Raw genomic sequence first — 18723 nt, 5'->3', positions numbered from 1 at the left:
CAGCTTTATTCGTAGTAACCAGAATCTGGAAACAACTTAGATGTCCCTTACAGAAATTGTGGCACATTTACACAATGGAATATTATTCAGCCACTAAAATCAAGGAAATCAAGAGATTCACAGGCAAATGGATGGAACTAGAAAAGATCATCTGGAGTGAGGTATCCCAGAACCAGAAAGACACACATGGTATATATTCACTTATATAAAGCAGATATTAGCCACATAACACAGGAAAAACATACTACACTCCACATACCTAAAGAAGCTAAACAACAAGGAGGACCCTAGGGAGGATATTTAATTCTCCTTCAGAAGGACAAATAGAATAATCATCTAGACATTGGAAACAGCTGAAGACAGGAAACAGTATGGGAGCCTCCCATAAATGTCCTCTGAAAGATTCTACCCCGCAGGGTGTCGAAGCAGATGCTGAGAGTCATAGCCAAACTTTGGGCAGAGTGCAGGGAGTCTTAGGAAAGAGTGGAAAAATAGAAGGACCCAGAGGGGATAGGAGTTCCATAAGAAGACCAACAGAGCCAACCAATCTAGGTCCATGGGGGCCTGCAGAGACAGAGGAACCAACCAAGGACCATGCATGAAGAGGACCTAGAGCCCCTGCACAGAAGTAGCCAAAAGGCACTTCAGTCTCCATGTGGATTGCCTAGTAAGGGAAGCAGGGGCTGTCTCTGACATGGACTCTGTTGCCTGGCATTTGATTGCTTTCCCCTGGTTAGGGGTCCTTGCCAGGACACAGAGGAAGAGGATGCAGGCAGTTGTAATGAGACTTGATAGGCTGGGGTCAGATAGTAGGGGAGTAGGGTTCCCCCTTTCTGAGAAATAAGGGAGGGGAATAGGGAGGAAGAAAAAAGGAGGAGGGAACTGGGAAGAGATGCAGGAGGGGGCTACAATTGGGATGTAAAGTGAATGAATTATAAAAAATAAATTTAAATTTCAAAAAAAGAAAAAAAAACTGTACTTGTAATCTAATACAGAAAAGGTGAGAGCAGCCTTTGAGCCCAAAACAAGATCTACAGTGCTTGAGTAATGACATCCAAGGTTGTTCTCCAGCCTCTGAACACACAGCTACACTTACACAGCCAAATTCAATTCTGCTCCTGTAAGAGCAAAAATAAGAGTTTCTTGACCAAAATAAATAAATAACAAGAACAAACAAAAAACATAATTGTGCAGTGGCCTAAGAAACTTGGAGTCTGAGGAAGTGGAGACTCCAAACTGCCAAACTAGAGACTATACCACCATTCCAAATGAAGGGAGAGAAAAGCTGGGAGTGGGGTAGGGGGTTAGGGGAACAGAGGGGGAGACAGAGGGGGAGAGCGAGGAAGAGAGAGAGCAGACTCTAAGCAAGGGCTACAGTTCTCATGGTCAACTCAACTCTTTAAAAACAGTTACACAGACACAAGAGTCCACCCAAGTACACACTGCACATCTGAAAATGAACAGTGGAAGACACAGCAAAGCACTCTATGTAAGCTTTTTCAAATTGAAAATGAACATGAAAACTGGGCAGAAGGCTTTGTTGAAAATGGGTCACTGGTAAGCTCAAGAGAAGATATTAAGGAGCATCACTAAAAAGATTAGAATCGGTTTCTGCAGGAAATGTTATACTCAGAACAATAGTTCTTTGGTTCTGTATTCTTTTTAGGAAAGGGAGAGAAGAGAGATGATTAGTCACAGTATTCCAGTACAGTGACAGTGCCGGACTGCAGACACAAAGAGATCCAAATGGGAAGGTCCACAGAAAGTGTTCAGTGTGGCCTGGCACCACAAAGGTTCAAAAGGCCTTTAGTTCCAATCAAACAATCTGTTTTCCATGATCCATTTTTGTCATCCTTAACCTATTTCTGTAGCTATTTCTGTGAGTCTTTCATATTCCTGTGACTATTATAAATGTAAATGACAAAAATACATGGATGGCTTGGATTACGGCATGGACACTGTGAGTCCAAGTTAACAGACATAAAAGAGAACACAACTGCATGATCTAAAAAGATACAAGAAAAGGCAAAAGGCGTCTACGTTACCACTCATCTGGCAAACCACTGCCATAGGGGGGCTGTTAGATTTGGAGGGGCCGCTGTGAGGGTACTAGAGCTGTGTCTTTGTCCAGTGCTCACTCTCTAAACAGCATTACCATCTCGCGGGGCTTACCTTAGCACAGCACTTCTCAACCTGAGGGCCAGGACCCCCACAAAGTAGCATATCAGCTATCTTGTTTATCAGCTATTTTCATTTTAATTCTTAAAAGTAGAAGGATTATTTTATGGTTAGGGGCCACCAAAACATGACAAACTGTTAGGAAGGTTGAGGACCACGGACTTAGTAGAATTTACATGTATAAAGGCAAATGCACGTAATGTTTCCCTAATTAAATAACTAATTGTTTGTGAGCACAAATGTGAGAAAGTGTGTATGAGTGTATGTGTGTATATATGAGTGTGTGAGTGTGTATGTGTGTGTACATGAGTGTGTGAGTGTGTATGTGTAAGAAAGCACTCTGAATTTTTAATTACCTACCATATAAGGAAGCAAGCTATTAAAGGTAATCTTGGAAGCCCTCTCCTAGAGCAGAGATACAGGGACTACAATAGGCCAGTATTTTGCTGTGCTAAATACACATTTCTTTATTTCCTGGCCCAGAAAACAACCAAAAGTGAACATAAAATGTTCGTGCCGATCAGCTAAGCCAACACAAGGCAACAACAACCAAACAAAGAACAATTAAAGTGGTCATAGTCTAATCTATTAAAGATTTATGTTAAGCAAGACTAGATAACTTCCCGTTTGTACTTAATAAAATTAATGGCCTTTTAGTCATTTCTCTCAGGTTTCCTTTAACCAACAAATAGAAATTTAGTACAATATTATGGAAAAGTCATGACCCATAAAGGGTCATGTTACAGGTAAAATACTTATAGGTGTTTTCAGTGGCAAACAATATATTCCTCACAAAATGCTCATGGACACTTGCTTGAGTTACACCGTTGAGATTTGTGCATATATATATACATACATATGTATATATTACAAGTTTCCAAATAACTTCATTTGTGAGAAAAGGTAATTAAAATATTCTAACATAGAAAGTGAGCTACTAGAAATGAAATCATTCTCAAAATTTAGTATATCTAAATATCTAAATCTGATGGTATATCTTGGATTTATAATCACAATGAAGAAATGGGAGAAAACATTTTCAAAGAAATGTATATTTATAATCTTTTCAGAAATGTGTTAACTCCCAAGGTTGGCTCAAAAACATGTTTTGTGTATTTGTTAACATCTTATTTGTTGAACAGCAAACAATCTGAAAAACTTTTTATAACTGATGAGACACTTGGCTAAGATTTCTTCTTACTACAGGAAACTACATATAAAAAGAATGAAAATCTTAATTAAGCATCACATTTTGGCTTCAGATGCCAAAGAAGAGCAAAATATTTAAGGCTAAGAGTAAATAGAGGGTGTAGTATTGGGAGATGACTCAGTCTATGAAGTGCTTGTCATTCAGATATGAAGAGCTGTGCTGCATTTCCCCAGAACCCCAAGAACACCAGGTGCTGTGCCCCTGTAATCCTAGTGTTGTAGAGGAAGCCAGGGTGACCTTGGGGCTCGCAGGTCCACAGACTAGCTAAGTCAGCAAGCTTGGGAACAAATGATCGTCCCTATCTCACTGAAGAAGATAGCTGATACAGCCCTCCATGCTTTGGCACACATGTGCACAAGTGGTTATATGCATGTGGTCTCTGCCTCTCTCTCTCTTTCTCTCTCTCACACACACATACACAAATTAACAACAGGAAAAAAACAATCCCATATATTAGAATTGATTTTTTTTTTTGAGACAGGGTTTCTCTGTTGTAGCCTGGGCGGTCCTGGACTCACTTTGTAGACCAGGTTATCATCGAAATCATACAGATCTGCCTGCCTCTGCCTCCCAGAGTGATGGGGTTACAGATGTGTGCCACCATGCCCAGCTAGAACTGAAATATTCTAATATGATATTCATTTTCTACTATTCTGTAAAAAGGGGCCCAGACTGAGTCAAATCCAGCTTTCAATGACAGACATAACTTTAATTTGTGGTCTGAAAAATACTCAGCTTGTCTGAGTTTATCTCTAAAAGGAGGATATATCACCTATCCTGTAGGGCTATATAATATTTCACACAACTGTCCCAACCTCTGAAATAAAAATATCTAACTTTTAAGAACATTAAATATTCTATTGTTTATTAAGTAAAAGTTTGCCAAGTGGTTTCAAACACCTAAGTGTCGCTGATTTTCTATGGTATATGAGCTCCCCAGGGCTATTAGAATTACTTACTCTCCATTCTAAAATCTAAATACACTGTGAATCACCTGAATGCTGTAAATGCAGGAGAAAGCTATATGACACTCATAATGACTCCCATCACAAGCAGAAAACGTAAAGAGTACAAAACTCAGTGCAATACAAGAAAGCTGGAGAAAAATCAATATTTAGTTTAATGATGAAAAAAAATTATTGGTTCACAATCCTAGTTCCAAAATTTCTGGAATAGAAAATATTTAAATTTATTTTCTCTTAGAAACAATTTCTTAATTCATCGAAACACTAAGGAATTTATCAGGAGAGGCTATGGGAATGAGGTAAATATCAGAATGAGGATTATGTCAGGATGTGTAGTTTAAATGACAATATTTATTATTTTAAAGCATCACACAAAGCCCTGTCAAAGTTATAATTGCAGTATACAACAGCATTAAGTGTCCTCTCTTCCCTTTCACCGTACTCTTCCAACCTTCCGTCCTTTCGTATTCCCTAGTGCACAGTCACATTTTGTTGAACTGGGACATAGGGACCAGGAGAGATGCCTCAGCATTTCATAGCCTACACTGCTCTTAGAGAGGAACTTGCTTGGACTCCCAGCACCCACAAGGCGGCTCACTCTCCCCAGTAACTCCAGTTCTAGGTTATCCGATGCCCTCTTGTGGCCTCGGGAAACACCAGCCACACACATTCTGCACAGACTTAAATGCAGGCAGAACATCCATGTATAGACAACTGCAAAGAGATAAAATACTTCAGGGCAGAGCACTGAGCATCTGAGCTACTCTCTTCTAGCATTTCATATTTATAATAGTGCTTTCTTTAAAGTAGCTCGAGATTTAAAAACACACAACAAACTTTCCCAGCTGGACTTAGGAAAGCCCCAGAGCTAGATTCCAGACTTACAACTCCCCTTCGACTACAGCTCCACCAAGAGAACAGACGAATGTGCCAATAGTCAGGAGAATGTAAGAAATAGTACAGTGGTTCCTGCTAGCAAAACCGCTCAGGCACAGCTAACTTGGCACAATGTGGTCCTACCATCAGGTCAACCTGGATCTTTAACTGCAATTTAGTCTTATATCAGTTTCTCCCTGTTGCTCTGATAAAGCACTGAACACCGCCACTCTGGGGGAAAGGTGTTTTTTTTTTTGTTTTTTTTTTTTTTTTTTTTGGCTTACCCTTCCACCTCACAAAGAAAATCAGGGCAGGACTCGATGCAGGAACCTGGAAGCAGAAGCTGTGGAGAAACACTGCTTATTGGCTTGCTCCTCCTAGCTCCCTCAGTTTTCTTTTGTAAGACAACCCAGGACCACCTGCTTCTGCACATGCCACTGGGGAACTTCCCTCTGAGATGAAATTCCAACTGCCAGGGCTAGACAGACTGTTGGCTACCAGGACTGGGTGACTTTGGTACCCACAAGGAACTTGTGCGACAAGATCAGTTTCAATGCTGGTGTCTTGGCATCAAAAAGGAAAAAAAAAAAAAAAGGAAAGAAGTTGTATTTCCCAGTGCATGCATGCTATTTAAAAGTAGACAAAGTCTTACACTAAAACTACACATTTTGGTGGGATTGCAGAACCATCATTTTTTTTTCTAGATTTAGGACTTCCACAGATACTCTTTGCAGCCAGAGTTGTACCCCATTGATTATTTTGACAGCACCTTCTGTAGCTATTTTATGTCTTTCGAGTACTCTAAGGGTTCCAAAGATATAAAATTACAATGTTTTGTTCCACGCAGTAGGAATTCTCAAGTCTGTCTGTATATTAAACCATAAATTATTAAACCATTACTCATTGAGGAATACTGAGAGACTAAGTAATAATTCAAACATTTCTAATAAACAATGCTTCAATTACTATCTTCAGGCATTATATACAATGTATGTATCACGAGTACAGAAATAACCTGCAGGGGGCTTTCCACTCAAAGGGATGTGGTTTTGATACCAGAGTTACCACTCAGTTCAGTGGTTTTCATGTAAACTGTGTTCTCTCCACGTAAAAGGGGGCCTAAAAGTAATCTAAGAGTAGTCATATTTGGGGCTGGAGGGATGGCTCAATGGTTAAGAGCACTGACTGCTCTTTCAGATGGACCCAGGAGGACCCAGGTTCGATCCCCAGCACCCACATGGCAGTTGACAACTGTCTGTAGCTCCAAGATCTGACACCCTAACACAGACATACATGCAGGCAAATCACCAATGCACATAAAAATGAAAATAAATAAAATATTTTTAAAAAGATTAGTCATATTTTGCTTCTTATTCTTTCTTTCTTTCTTTCTTTCTTTTTTTTTTTTTTTTTTTTTTTTTTGAGATAGGGTTTCTCAGTTGCAGGCTTGGCTTTCCTGGACTCGCTTTGTAAACCAGGCAGGCCTCAAACTCACAGAGATCAGCCTGCCTCTGACTCCAGAGTGCTGGGATTACAGGCGTGTGGCAACATGCACGGTCATGTTATTTCCTTTAAATCTAATTTCCTCTCATAAACAGTTCACTTCTGCTGGTTAAAGTGGCATCTTCAGCATAAGCTATTCCAGTTTAAAAGGCAAGAGTGTAAAGCATGAACATCCGCTAACCTACCACAGCCACTGTTGGAAGTCCTGAAAAATTACAACTGCCCCTCTGCATATCTGAATGTTTTTTTTTACATTTTAGGTGGAAATTAAAGTTATTCCAAAAAACTTAAAAATGAGGCATTGTTGCGGTATTTTTTAAGCAATCCCAAGAATCATTGGAAAAGTCCTTAGCAACCAATTAGTGTTGCGGTAAATGACGTCACAGGAACACACAGAGAACAGACTACATGTAGAGCGGATTAGATTCCCAGGCTTCCTGATGTCCACACGAGCTCTTGCCTGTGACAAGAGCAGCTCATGTGAACACAGCATGACTATTCTCAGGACACTTGTGGGTACCTATACAAAATTAACTATTCACTGTCATGGTGTCACACTGTACTGAATGCAGAAGGGAATACCTTTCTCAATATTAGATCTCTACACGTGTTATACATATGTTCATACATGTACATACATGTTATATATCAGTATCTCTGCACCTATGTATGGGCACATACACAAGCCAGTAACTTAGAATGTTGTAAGTGCACTTGAGCGCTCACCCGAGGAAGTACCCTGAATAGTAAAGAACAGATAACAAGGAGTTAAAAACTGAGCACGGGCTGGAGAGATGCTCCAGTGGTTAAGAACACTGGCTGCTCTTCGAGAGGACCAAGCTCGACTCACAACACCCACATGGCAGCTCACAACTGTCTGTAGCTCAGTGCCAGACATCTGAGGTCCTCACACAGACATGCATGCAGGCAAAACATCAATGCACATATATGCATACATGAATACATACACACAGAGAAAGAGAGAGACTCCCTAAGTGGGATTGCTAAAAGAACTCTTCAAGGTTTATAAAAAATGATAGAAACTGAGCAAGACTTTTGTCTAATCTAAATTGTTCCTTTAAAAACTCTGTTACAATATAAATCATCGTTTTAAAACCCATATCTTTCAAAAGATCTCATTTAGCCTCTGAATTCACACTTTTTGCCAACTTTAAAGCCATCACTTTTATATTACAGGATATAACTTTTTACCAGAATATTAATCTATGAATACCTCTTCCCCAGTAAGACCAATGTTAGTTAAAATGCACGATATTATTTAGTTAAATATACTGCTAAGATTTTGTTTAAATTAACTAATATAATTTTTTAAACTTAAAGCAAAAATAAAGTTCTAGTAGAAAAACCGAGAGAGAGAGAGAGAGAGAGAGAGAGAGAGAGAGAGAAACTTGGTACAAACTATATTTCAACTCATAATTCTTTACCCAACTTGGAAAAAACTTAGGTTCTAGATGTTCTGATGGCAGATATAAAATACTTATTCAAACAAATCCAAATTCCAAATCTATCATATTTTTAAATGGTTGATAAAATTCCTTGCCAACTCTGAGCAGTTCTTAAACTTGATTACTTTTTGTATTTGAGCCAAAAGAACAAATTTGAATAATGTTAACTTGGGCAAAATTGCGAAGTGTATACATAAACACTCCACTTCTTAAATAACAGCTCTGATTTTTCCTTAAAATCACTCTTCTAACTTGAGAAGTTCCTCCTTGAAAACAGGATGGGATCTGAGTCACTTAGGATTAGGAAGAAGCAGCAGTAGCATTTTAAGAGGAGATTAAACATTGCTGTAAGTCTCGACATTCCTCGATTAATAACCCCAAACCTTAATGAGGAATAACCGATTTATGGATTGCATTTCTTAATGAAAAGAAAAAAAAAACAAAAAACAAAAAACAGGGACAGTTTAGTATACTGTCACCAATATAATCCGTTCCAGGAAGGTTTTGATCTCTACTAGTAAAAAATAAAAATAATAACTAACGAAAAAGCATTTCCTCTGCAACATTTGCAAGGGCAGAGCAGACTTTCACAAAAGTGTGGGAGTTGAACATCATACACACTCTCTATGCACAATCTGAGCTCGAAACTGAGGCCTAAATGTGTTATGTGTCTTTTTAAAACTACAGCCATAAACATTTTAGGAGAGAGAAATGGTCATTCTTCAAATCACATCTAGCACATTCTGACTGGGCCACCTCTTCATAAGAACCTGATATGCCCAAGTAAAAGGCAAAGAAAGACACAGTTGTGATCAATGAGCAGAGTCTAATGTGAATACCAAATAAGCTGTCTTACTTTCACAAGAATTTAGCCTATAAGGCACAAAAATCAAACATTGAGAAGAAATCCTTTTATACATGAAATCATTATTGAATCCAAGACTTCCCACTTCCTGAAACAAAGCTTAGTTTTTATGTTTTAAGCATTGAATATTAACCTTTGCAAAATCAGCACCCAATAGGTAGGTGAGGAAATTTCATACTGTATGCATTTCTTTCAAAATTCTTTATCCAGTGTTGAAACCACAGGGACTGAACAAACACTCCAGATTTCTTTTCCCCAACATTAAAGTATTGGCCTTGATTCTACGTAATGCAATCATGTGTATTTAAATTAGAACAACAGGATGTGCAATTAAATTGTGAACTAGAAAAAAAAAACAGGTTTCTAATCTATTAATTACTGGGTAGGTAATAAGAGTAAAACTTATTTTTCCCCCTAACAATAAGTCTATGTAACAGCTTGAAAGCTACTTGCACACCTTTCCAAAGGACTCTAATCACAACTTTGTGACATAATGCCTTACCCCTCAGCCACTGATGTTTCATGTTCAAAGTCTGTTTCATTTCATGTAAGACAATGCTGAAACCTTCAATTGTAATGAAGGAGAAGAGAAAACCTTGGAAGGTGACTATCTTGTTATGTAAAATTAATCAGAATTACATAAATCTTGATAGAAGCATAACTAGATAAAATCCAGGCATGCAAAACAAGGGACACAGACTGCTCTGTGGAACTGACGGTACAGAGTGCTCTCAGCAGTCCTTGCTACGTAACTGTTCTGAAAAGATAAGGTTGCTCCGCATTTACACTAATTGCCTGTCCATTCTCTGTTCTAAAACCCTTGCTGCTTAGTCTGCACTGGAAAGGGAAAAAAAAAAAAAAAAAAGCAACGACGGACTTTTAATAGCGGATGACTGCGGAGGAGCCACGTTCACCTTGCAGATAGATCTTTGCTGCTCTGGAGCGCAAAGCAGACCTTTAGCTCAAAGTCACTGCTAATCTCAGTTGTACAATCCACATGGAGCTCCTAGCCCTGAAACCCAGGAGGCAAAACTGGAATGCCTGCTCCTAATGACCTTTCAAAATCCCTCAGTGTGACTACACTGGTGCCCTGGAAGGCTGCTGGATACTCCATGATAAAGTTATTGTCTCCCTTTTCACTACAGTTTATCAACGTTCCTATCAGCACAAAGACAATGAGAAAGAGCATGCATGGAAAATAGTAAACTAATATTTTAAATGCTTATAAACGGTATTTTAATGCCTAAAGAAAGAAGGCCATCCAAAATTCACACCAGAGGTTAAGACAGATGGGTAAAAGAGGAAAGATTCTCCACACATCAATGACCAACACATGCCCCAATTTCACTGATCAATATTTGATTAGAAATTACACTTATATTTAAAAGTTATTAACAAAGCAATCATCTATAGCTGGTAATGAAGCAAGACCTTTCAGTGATGTATAAAAAAATCCTTCTTTGCAAAGTGAGATCTTTTGATTTATGGCACCTCCTTTGTTAAAGAGAGAGAGAGAGAGAGAGAGAGAGAGAGAGAGAGAGAGAAAATACAATATACACAGGGTTTCTTAAGTTTGTCTTGTCTTCCCCTTAACTTCAAACGCGGGAAGCAGAACTCTTTTCCTTCTCCCTCTGCGGTCTAACCTCTTTCAAAAAAAAAAAAAAAATTAAAAAGAAGAAACAATAAATGAAGTGACAGGAGGTGAAGGAATGAGGAGAGTGCTCTGGGAGAATAAAGGGCGGTTTTATAACAGGAGGTACTTTTGTTAGCAAGTGACTGGCAGGTCTTCTCCAAGTTCGAAAGAATTCCATCCACTCTCCAAAACTGCAGAGGCCAAAAACGTCTAGTCTAATAGTTCTGAAATCCCAGAGTCAGGAAAGCCTTGGGGGAGGGTGGAGAACTGGTGAGTGGGGGAAGGGGGAGAGAAAGACCAACAGGAGAAGAAAGAACAAAAGGAGAAACCCAAGAAAGGGGAAGGGAACCAGAGGACCCTGGAGGCCCAGGAGTGGGCGCTGGGGAGAGCACGGCAAGCAGGGCAGGGCCACATTCTGCGGCGCGGCGCACCATGGACAGGGCTCGATGCGGGTGCGGCCCACACCCCTCTAGAGGGCGGCTGGAGAAAAGGGCCAGAGACCCCGCGCTGGCCCCGTCCCGCCTCAGTGACCGCAGTACTCTCCAGCCCTGCGGCCCAGGCCCTGACCCGGGAGGACAGAGAGCAGCACCATCTGTGCCCATTTTTCTCTTCCACTGCCGGCGGGGTAGCACTGCCGAGCCTCGCTGGAGTTGGGGCTACCACCCTGCTGGACACCCTCTCATCCGGATGGGGGTGTACACAAAACTCCGGGGCGGGCTTCCCTGCCACGCAGGAGGGCGGACACACCCCTCTCCCCCAGACTTCACGGGACCCCACCGCACGTGGAGACAGACTTGGAACCCCCGCCTAGACCCCGCCCAGAGCAAGGGTTGCATCCAAGGCTGTGTGGCATGGCCAATGGGACCTGCAGGAGATCGGGAATGGGGTAGGGACATCCTTGGCCAGGACACCCCGGGAAAGTTGGGCTAGGGGGCCGCTTCGCGGAGTGCTGAGAGAACTCCGGACCCGCCTGGAGCAGGTGCTTCCAGCCGCCTCCGAGCCTCAAAGTACAGTCAATGAAAAGGCTCGCTGGCTCTCTCCCGAGAGTGGGAAAAGTGAGGGTGGCTCTAGGCAACTGTGTCCCCAGGACCCACTCAGGGCAGAGGCAGAGCTACGGAGAAAGGAATACACATATATGTATATACATGCACACCCACATACATATATATGACCAAGTAACAGGGACTTCTCGCCAGGTCTGGTACCAAGGATGCGGGGGCTACAAGCGTGCGGAAGCGCCTACCGGCAGACAGTCATTGTGGCAGGGGACCAGACTTGCTTTCCAAGTGGGACCGAGAGGGATTATTTCCAGGGCAAGGGAATCCAAAGGCCAGAGGCAACTCTGAACTGGGATAAAGACAATAGGACACAGGCGCCCCTGCGCACCAGGAGGCGCGCGGGTGCTGGCGCGGGGTGGGGTGGAGGCAAGTCCTGTAACTAAGACACCAGAGTGAGAATTCCTAGTGCAAACTCGCGACCCCTCCCCGAAGAAATAAACAAAACAAAACAAACAAAAAAAAATCGGATCAAAGTACGATGCGAGGCAAGGAGAAGCGGAGAAAAACTACAAAACACAGGAGTTATCCTGCCTAGTCCTTCGGCTGCGTGGGGACATCCCTCGGGCTCGCCTTGGCCCAAAAGCGAAGCCAAGGAGAGACCCTGTGACCAAGGCTGGCCGAGGAAGGCGCGGTGGAGCCAGCTGGCCGGGGAGGATGGCTGGGGAGTCCGACAGGAGCTTCACGCCCCTGCAGTTTCTGGGCCGCGCGGGGTGGCACCTCCCTTCCCGGGTGCTCGGCCCGGCCCCGCAGCGGCGCGGGGAACAAAGGGACCCGGCGCCTCACGCCCCACCCCGCTCGCAGCCCGACCCACCCGGGACCTCCGCGTACCTGAAGCAGGGCCGCCAGAAGCGGCAGCAGGGTCCGCGGCGCTCCCGCTATCCGGCACATGGAGGCGGAGAGGGGCCGAGCGAGGAGCCGGAGGCGGCGGCGGCGGCGGCGGCGGCGAAAGCAGCAGCGGCGGCAGCGGCAGCGGCGGCGGCGGCGGCAGCAGCGGCGGCACCAACAGCAGCGCGGAGACGGCTCGGGGCAGTGGCCACCCCTTCCCTTCCCCTCCCCTCCCCACCCCCTTCTCCGCTGCTCCGCGCTCCCCGCCAATGAGAGCGAGCCGGTAACAAATAGCGGGCCTCGGAGTCCGCCGGACTCGCACCAGGAGTAATAAAACAGACGGGAGATCAAGGAGCTGGGGAGGGGGGCGGGGAGAAGGGCGGGCGGGCGTGCGTGCGCGCCGAGGAGAGAGAGCGAGTGTATGTGTGCGTGTGTGTATGTGTGTTGAGTGCGTGTGCGTGTGTGCACGCGTGTGTGCGGGCCGCAGAGCGCAGGCGGCTGGGCTCCTCCGACCGGGAGTGCGGAGGCAGCCCCGGAGCTGCGGCGGCCGCGCGGACCCGGGCGGGCGGATGGAGGATCTGGAGGTGGAAGCCTGGCGGGTGGCGCTCTCGGCGCCCTGCTTTCCAGCCCTTCTCCGGGGCCGAGGGGTAGAGCGGCTCAGGGGAAGGGCGCTCGCGGCCGCGCGCGGTGCGCCCACAAAGGGCGACGGTCCCCGGGGCAAGGCCTCCGCCGCGTCCCCTTCCCGGTTCCCAGGCCTCTGGGAGACTGTTCTCCGGCAGCGGCCGCGGGAGGTGGGGGTTGGAGGGGGAGGATGTCACGAAGCGGGGTGGAGGTGGGGGGGTGTTGCTGCGCAATGGCCGTGCCCCTCGCCGTCCGCCCGGTCCTCGCCACCCGCGCGCCCCGAGGAGGGTCTCCGCCGGCGCGACCCGGGCGAGCTGCAGCCGCTCTCCCGCCTGGCCGCGCGCACCGCCCGGGCCTCCCGGTCCCCTCCCGCCGCCGCCCTCGCCCCCGCCTCCCTCCTCCCCGAGCCTCCCGCCCGCGTCGCGGCCAATGGGAGGCCACCGAGCTGCGGAGGTAGCGGGCCGGATCCGCGGCAGCCGCCCGCCCCCGCCCTGCCCAGCGCCCGCTTCTGCTTCTGCTGCAGCCCGCGGGGTCGCCGGAGGGGTGGCCGTGGCGCGCCCAGCGCCGCCCAGCAGGTGGAGGGCTGCGGGAAATAAAACTACTTGCGCAGGAACTTGCTGGGTAGCAAGCAGCCCTCTGTCAGGTCCGCGGTGGAGGATCTGTGGCGACTGAGACTAGGGGGGGTGGGGGGGGGAGGAGGGACGGACGGACATCTCCCGGGTAGCCTAAAGCACGCGTTTCTGTTTTGTCATTCTTTGGAGATGGGTTATTTTTCCTGGCACTGCCAGACGCAGCGAAGTGGCGACATAAGCACAGCCCATCCTGGCCATTGTTGTCTGAGCATCCTGCCGGCAGGGGAGCTCAGGCCGGGCTCCTGTTTGGTGTTCGCACCTCTCCGTCATTGCGGATGTACTGGAATGACTCAAGTTTTTGCGTTCTTATTTTGTTTTCTTTGCCGCCCCCCCTCTTCCGATGGGAAATCGAGGGAGCATGCGATGTATATGAAACCTCTGGTTTTGTATGTTTACGGGTTCGTGATGGTAGTCACATATCTAGGCGAACATTTGCAGGGGACTTTGCTACTTCCTCCTGCCAGCACTCCGCAGCAATTAATACACGAAATAAACAGACAGAAGCATAGTGAAAATAAGATCAGAAAGATAAAAATGACTGCTGCAAATTCACACCACATTAAGGATTTTTGTTTCCTTTGAGACAGGAACTTCAAAATGTGAAACTTCACAAGTTGCCGGCACAAGCATTTTGTGGAATGTTAGCGGTGGGGAGCTCTTGATTTTTTTCAAAGTAATAATACAGCTTTAAAAAAAATCTTCCCGAAATGTTGATTTTGTGGAGATTTTTTTTTTTGAGGGGAGGGGTTGTTGGTTTAGAGGCAAATAAAACAATCTGTTTTATATGAGCATCGCAACACAGTGAAGGCAAATAATTTATTTTCAGTAAATGAACATATTCTGCTTCTACTGAAAACTCTCAGCTTTGAGCAACTGAAATATTAACATTTGAATCCGAGTTTCAAGACTTACGATTTAAGAATTTGACAATGAACCTTAAAAAAATCAAATGCTAATTTCTTTGACATAACCAATGCAGCTTTTAATAATGTACGATTGCTAGTTAGGCTTTTAAATATTTAATATTAATTGGAAGGCTTATTCAATTTTAATTAAAACATAGTATTGCGAGCCACTTTTTATGACACTGAAATTTTTCATGATTTTCCTCTCAAAAAATAAGAAAGGTTATGTTAATTAAATTTCAAAGATGAGATGAAGGACTTGGGCTAATATAGTAATCAGGGCAGCTTGTTCTTTTTTCTATTTCTTCTTCTTCTAAACGTTATTGCCATAGGACTGCTAATGGCAGTAATCTCCACAATAGCATGTTTATAAATTCTATTTTCAGGGAGTCTCTCGTAACAGAAGACAGCAGTCTGGGGCAATAGCTCCCATCTCCACACCTAATGATTAATCTGGATCCTGGCCATATGGTCTTCCCTGCACCCTCACTCAGCACTAGCTCATGATATTTATTGCCATTCTTATTAAAGGTATAACAGACTTTAACTTGAACCATATTTCCAAATGTTAGTCTCATTTGGGTAAACTTTAAACATTACAGCCCCCAGAAGTTAAGCTTTTATAAGACTCTCAAATCTGCTTTTGAGGAGCTGTCATGTAGGTCTTGTTATTTGGGTCCAATAGTTTTTGTCTTTTTTTTTTTTCTTCTTGTTTTTAATCACTTTAGTAAGCACTTTAAAATCTGATTTGGATGCTTGTCACTATTCAGTAGTTGTGAATTGGGATGGACACTTGCCTAACTTTAATTTGATCACCTGGTCAGCTAGACCATTTTTAATTGGTCTCTGCTTGCAAGAAGGAATAGCCTGGTCTCATACCATTCTGTTGAAGATTGCGTGGATCATTATGATGCTAATAAATTCATTCTATTATTGACTGTTATATGCATACTGCTCTCTCTCCATAATACTTTACTCAAGATCATGCAAGTGGTACGTTTCTTCTTATGAACCAGTGATGGTTCCACTCTCAGAAAACTGGTCTCTGCTCATGATATTGCCTATCTAAAGGCTGGCTTTCCCTTCATTGGCTTATTGAACTTCAAGCATGCAAGGGGCTTGCCAGTTGCCCAGAGAAACAATCAAGCAGTATTAGTTTTCCTGAGATAGAATAGAAAAATTATATAAATGAAGACTGAGTTTGTACACCAAATCAATCTAACGCTTACCTTCTAACTAGTGGTTTGTAGTTTATTCATAATGAGGATGTCAAGTAGTATGTATGTCCAGCATTGTTGACAGACTGAATCAGTGACAGCTCTCACACACATAGCCAGTCTTTGGAGGATGTAACTATCCATATGATTCATTTGTAAACATGATTTCAAAGCACAAGCACAACAAATTTTGCTTTGTGCTTTCTCAGACAGGAGACACTAAACGTGCAAATGCATCATGTTTTTGTAAAAGGTTCTCACTTTGAAAACAAATGTCCAACTGCCATAGTCTAGCCTTCAGTTTCCTGTCCTCCTTACATCCTCTGTAGACATGCCTTTAGGGCAGGGCTTATTACAGCCCAACAAAGTTCTTCCCAAACTTTGAGTGGCATTTTCCTCTCTTCCCAGGCTCCAAGGAAAGCTAGGTTAACTCCCTCACCAAGTGTCCTCAGATTATACTTTTTTTTCAGTTAACTTCAGTCTGCATTGAAGCTAACCTTCCTTGGCTAATATCCCTTTCAGGGAGTCACTGAAACTTTAGACCTTGCTTGTACAGCCCCTCATTTTGCAGATCCACGGTATAGGAGAATACTTCATGCAGGTGAAGAATTCAGAATGGCAGCCGTATTATCTTATTACCACTTTTAACCTCTCTTCTGCCTCATTTTGGAGAGGTCCTTTGCAAAGTTCCACTGTATGGGACAATTGTTTTGTTTTTCAGAATGTGTATGAAACTTGGAATAGAACTCTTCATCTCATCCCTTGATCCCATCTCATCTCTCTGGCCTGATCACCTTACCTTATTTAGTGTGGTTCTGCCATTTGAAGGTCCATCTCTTATATGGCTGCTAAGTACATACCAGTGGCTCAGAAAAATAGTGATCTGTTTCAATGCCAGAACAAAAACAGGACTTTAGAAATATCAAATATCCTTGTTAAAGTATATTATTTTACCCCTTTTCAGTATTTGAAGAAGAAACTAAATTATACACATATAAAATATAATGAACTAATATGAAGTATGTTTGGTCAAGTGAGGTATGAAATCTTGGTGAGCAGTTCAGCAGAGCAGAGTAACTTACAAGCAAACCCTGGATTACAGTGAACTTGATCAAAATGAAAGTGAAGAAGGAATCTCATTCTGGAAAGTAGAAGGCATAACACACAGAGGGGACTTTAAACTCAAGTACATTACACCTAAATCTGAGTATATTTCCTGACAGGCAAAACGGTCTTTTAGTTCCTTATTTCTAATATGAAAAGTATTACTTAAGAAATACATGAAAACAGAAGGTCACAGTTGGACTCCATCATTTAATATATAATATATGAAATATGATTTCCAAAGAGGATCCTGACGGCAGCTACTTAGGGCTCTCAGGGGGTACTCCTCCTGTCTCCCCACTTCTGGATTCAGTGCCTTTCTCTTTTCTGTTTCTCTTTAAGATGTAAACAGAAAACAGAGACTGGAGAGATGGCTCAGTTGCTAAAGCATGTACCTCAAAATCACAGGGCCTAGAGCAAAACCCCCAGAGTCGATATAAGCTGCTAGGAAACTATCACCCCAGCTGCAGAGAGACGGAAGACAGACAAGGAATGTTTCGGCCAAACGCTAGTCTGTTTGGCAAAAAGTGACCCTATCTTCTTGAGTTCATCTGCTCAGTTGCAGAAGGTCACCACAGCTGGACTTACCGACTGTCAACTTACCCCACTGAAGGAGCACAGAGGGTCAGAGGACCCTGCCTCAGTTATCCAGCTACACCTCCCAGACCTTGCATGCAGCACCTAAGTAGCTGCATGTGGTCCCAGGGAAAGGTTAGAAGTGTCTAAGCTGGGGAAGACAAGGGTAGCAGGGTAGTATGTGGCATTTCTGTGGCCAGCTCCGCATCCATGGGGGATTCCGCTTCCATGCAGAGTGCTGTGTAGACTATCCAGTGTGGGTGCTTTAACCCCATGCCCATCATTCTGTCAGTAAGCATAATAGTTGTGCTTGTTCTCTATGGAAGGAATTTTAGCAACACCACCCCGTCTCAAAGAAAAGTGGAAAGTATGAAATTGTCCGCTGACCTCTACAGGCACTTATAAATACTCCCCCACAACATTGCACCCCCACATATGACTGCACCCACAGGCAATGTTATTTAATTTCCCCATCCTTTACTGCATAACAAAATCTGTAATATAAGAAGCAATGCTGAACCTATATATAGGCCAATGCTGGTCTAGCTAATCTGTATACCTAGAGAAAATTGAAATTTTGGTAGGAATCGAAACAGGTAGGAATACAACTATTGCCATATCAAAATATACTTTTGAAACAACATATTTACTATCTATGTATTTTTTATTTATATGTTGAAAAAATAATTCATTTAAACATTATTGCATGAATTGGTAAATAATGGGGCCAATACTGACACTTGTTTTGCAGAAACCATTTCTTCTGTGAACATGACTTTATCTATCTGTCTATCTATCTATCCATCCATCCATCCATCTATCTACTTATTTTTCCAGAATCACTTCTTACTGATGTACTCTCAAGGGCAAATTGCAAACATAATCTGTAGATTCAATTAAAGATGAGCTGCCTTTAAGAAAATGAGATTCCTATGATAACCCCAAACCCTACCTTCTGTACCAAAAGCACGAGTATTTATTTATGGGGTCACACTAGCACTCAGATTACTTAACAGCCAGAAGGCCCATTTCTCATGATTAATAGAACTGTAGGAAATAGAACAAATCACTCTGAACTCTTTTTGGTAA

General features: G+C 43.5%; 1 protein-coding gene across 1 annotated transcript in view; it reads right to left on the bottom strand.

The window, feature by feature from the left end:
• The window catches only part of Cdh2 (cadherin 2), a 225541-nt gene extending 212753 nt beyond the window's left edge, over positions 1-12788 (bottom strand). The window contains exon 1 of the mRNA XM_060377646.1: positions 12583-12788. Coding sequence (XP_060233629.1) covers positions 12583-12642 — 60 coding nt within the window. The 5' untranslated portion in view covers positions 12643-12788. The remainder of the gene's footprint in view (positions 1-12582) is intronic.
• Between the last annotated feature and the right edge of the window lie 5935 nt (positions 12789-18723).

This window comes from Meriones unguiculatus, chromosome 2 (assembly GCF_030254825.1).
Source record: "Meriones unguiculatus strain TT.TT164.6M chromosome 2, Bangor_MerUng_6.1, whole genome shotgun sequence".
Taxonomy (NCBI): Eukaryota; Metazoa; Chordata; class Mammalia; order Rodentia; family Muridae; genus Meriones; species Meriones unguiculatus.
The sequence above is the reverse complement of the archived record's forward strand: the minus strand, read 5'-3'. Positions and strand labels throughout refer to the sequence as shown.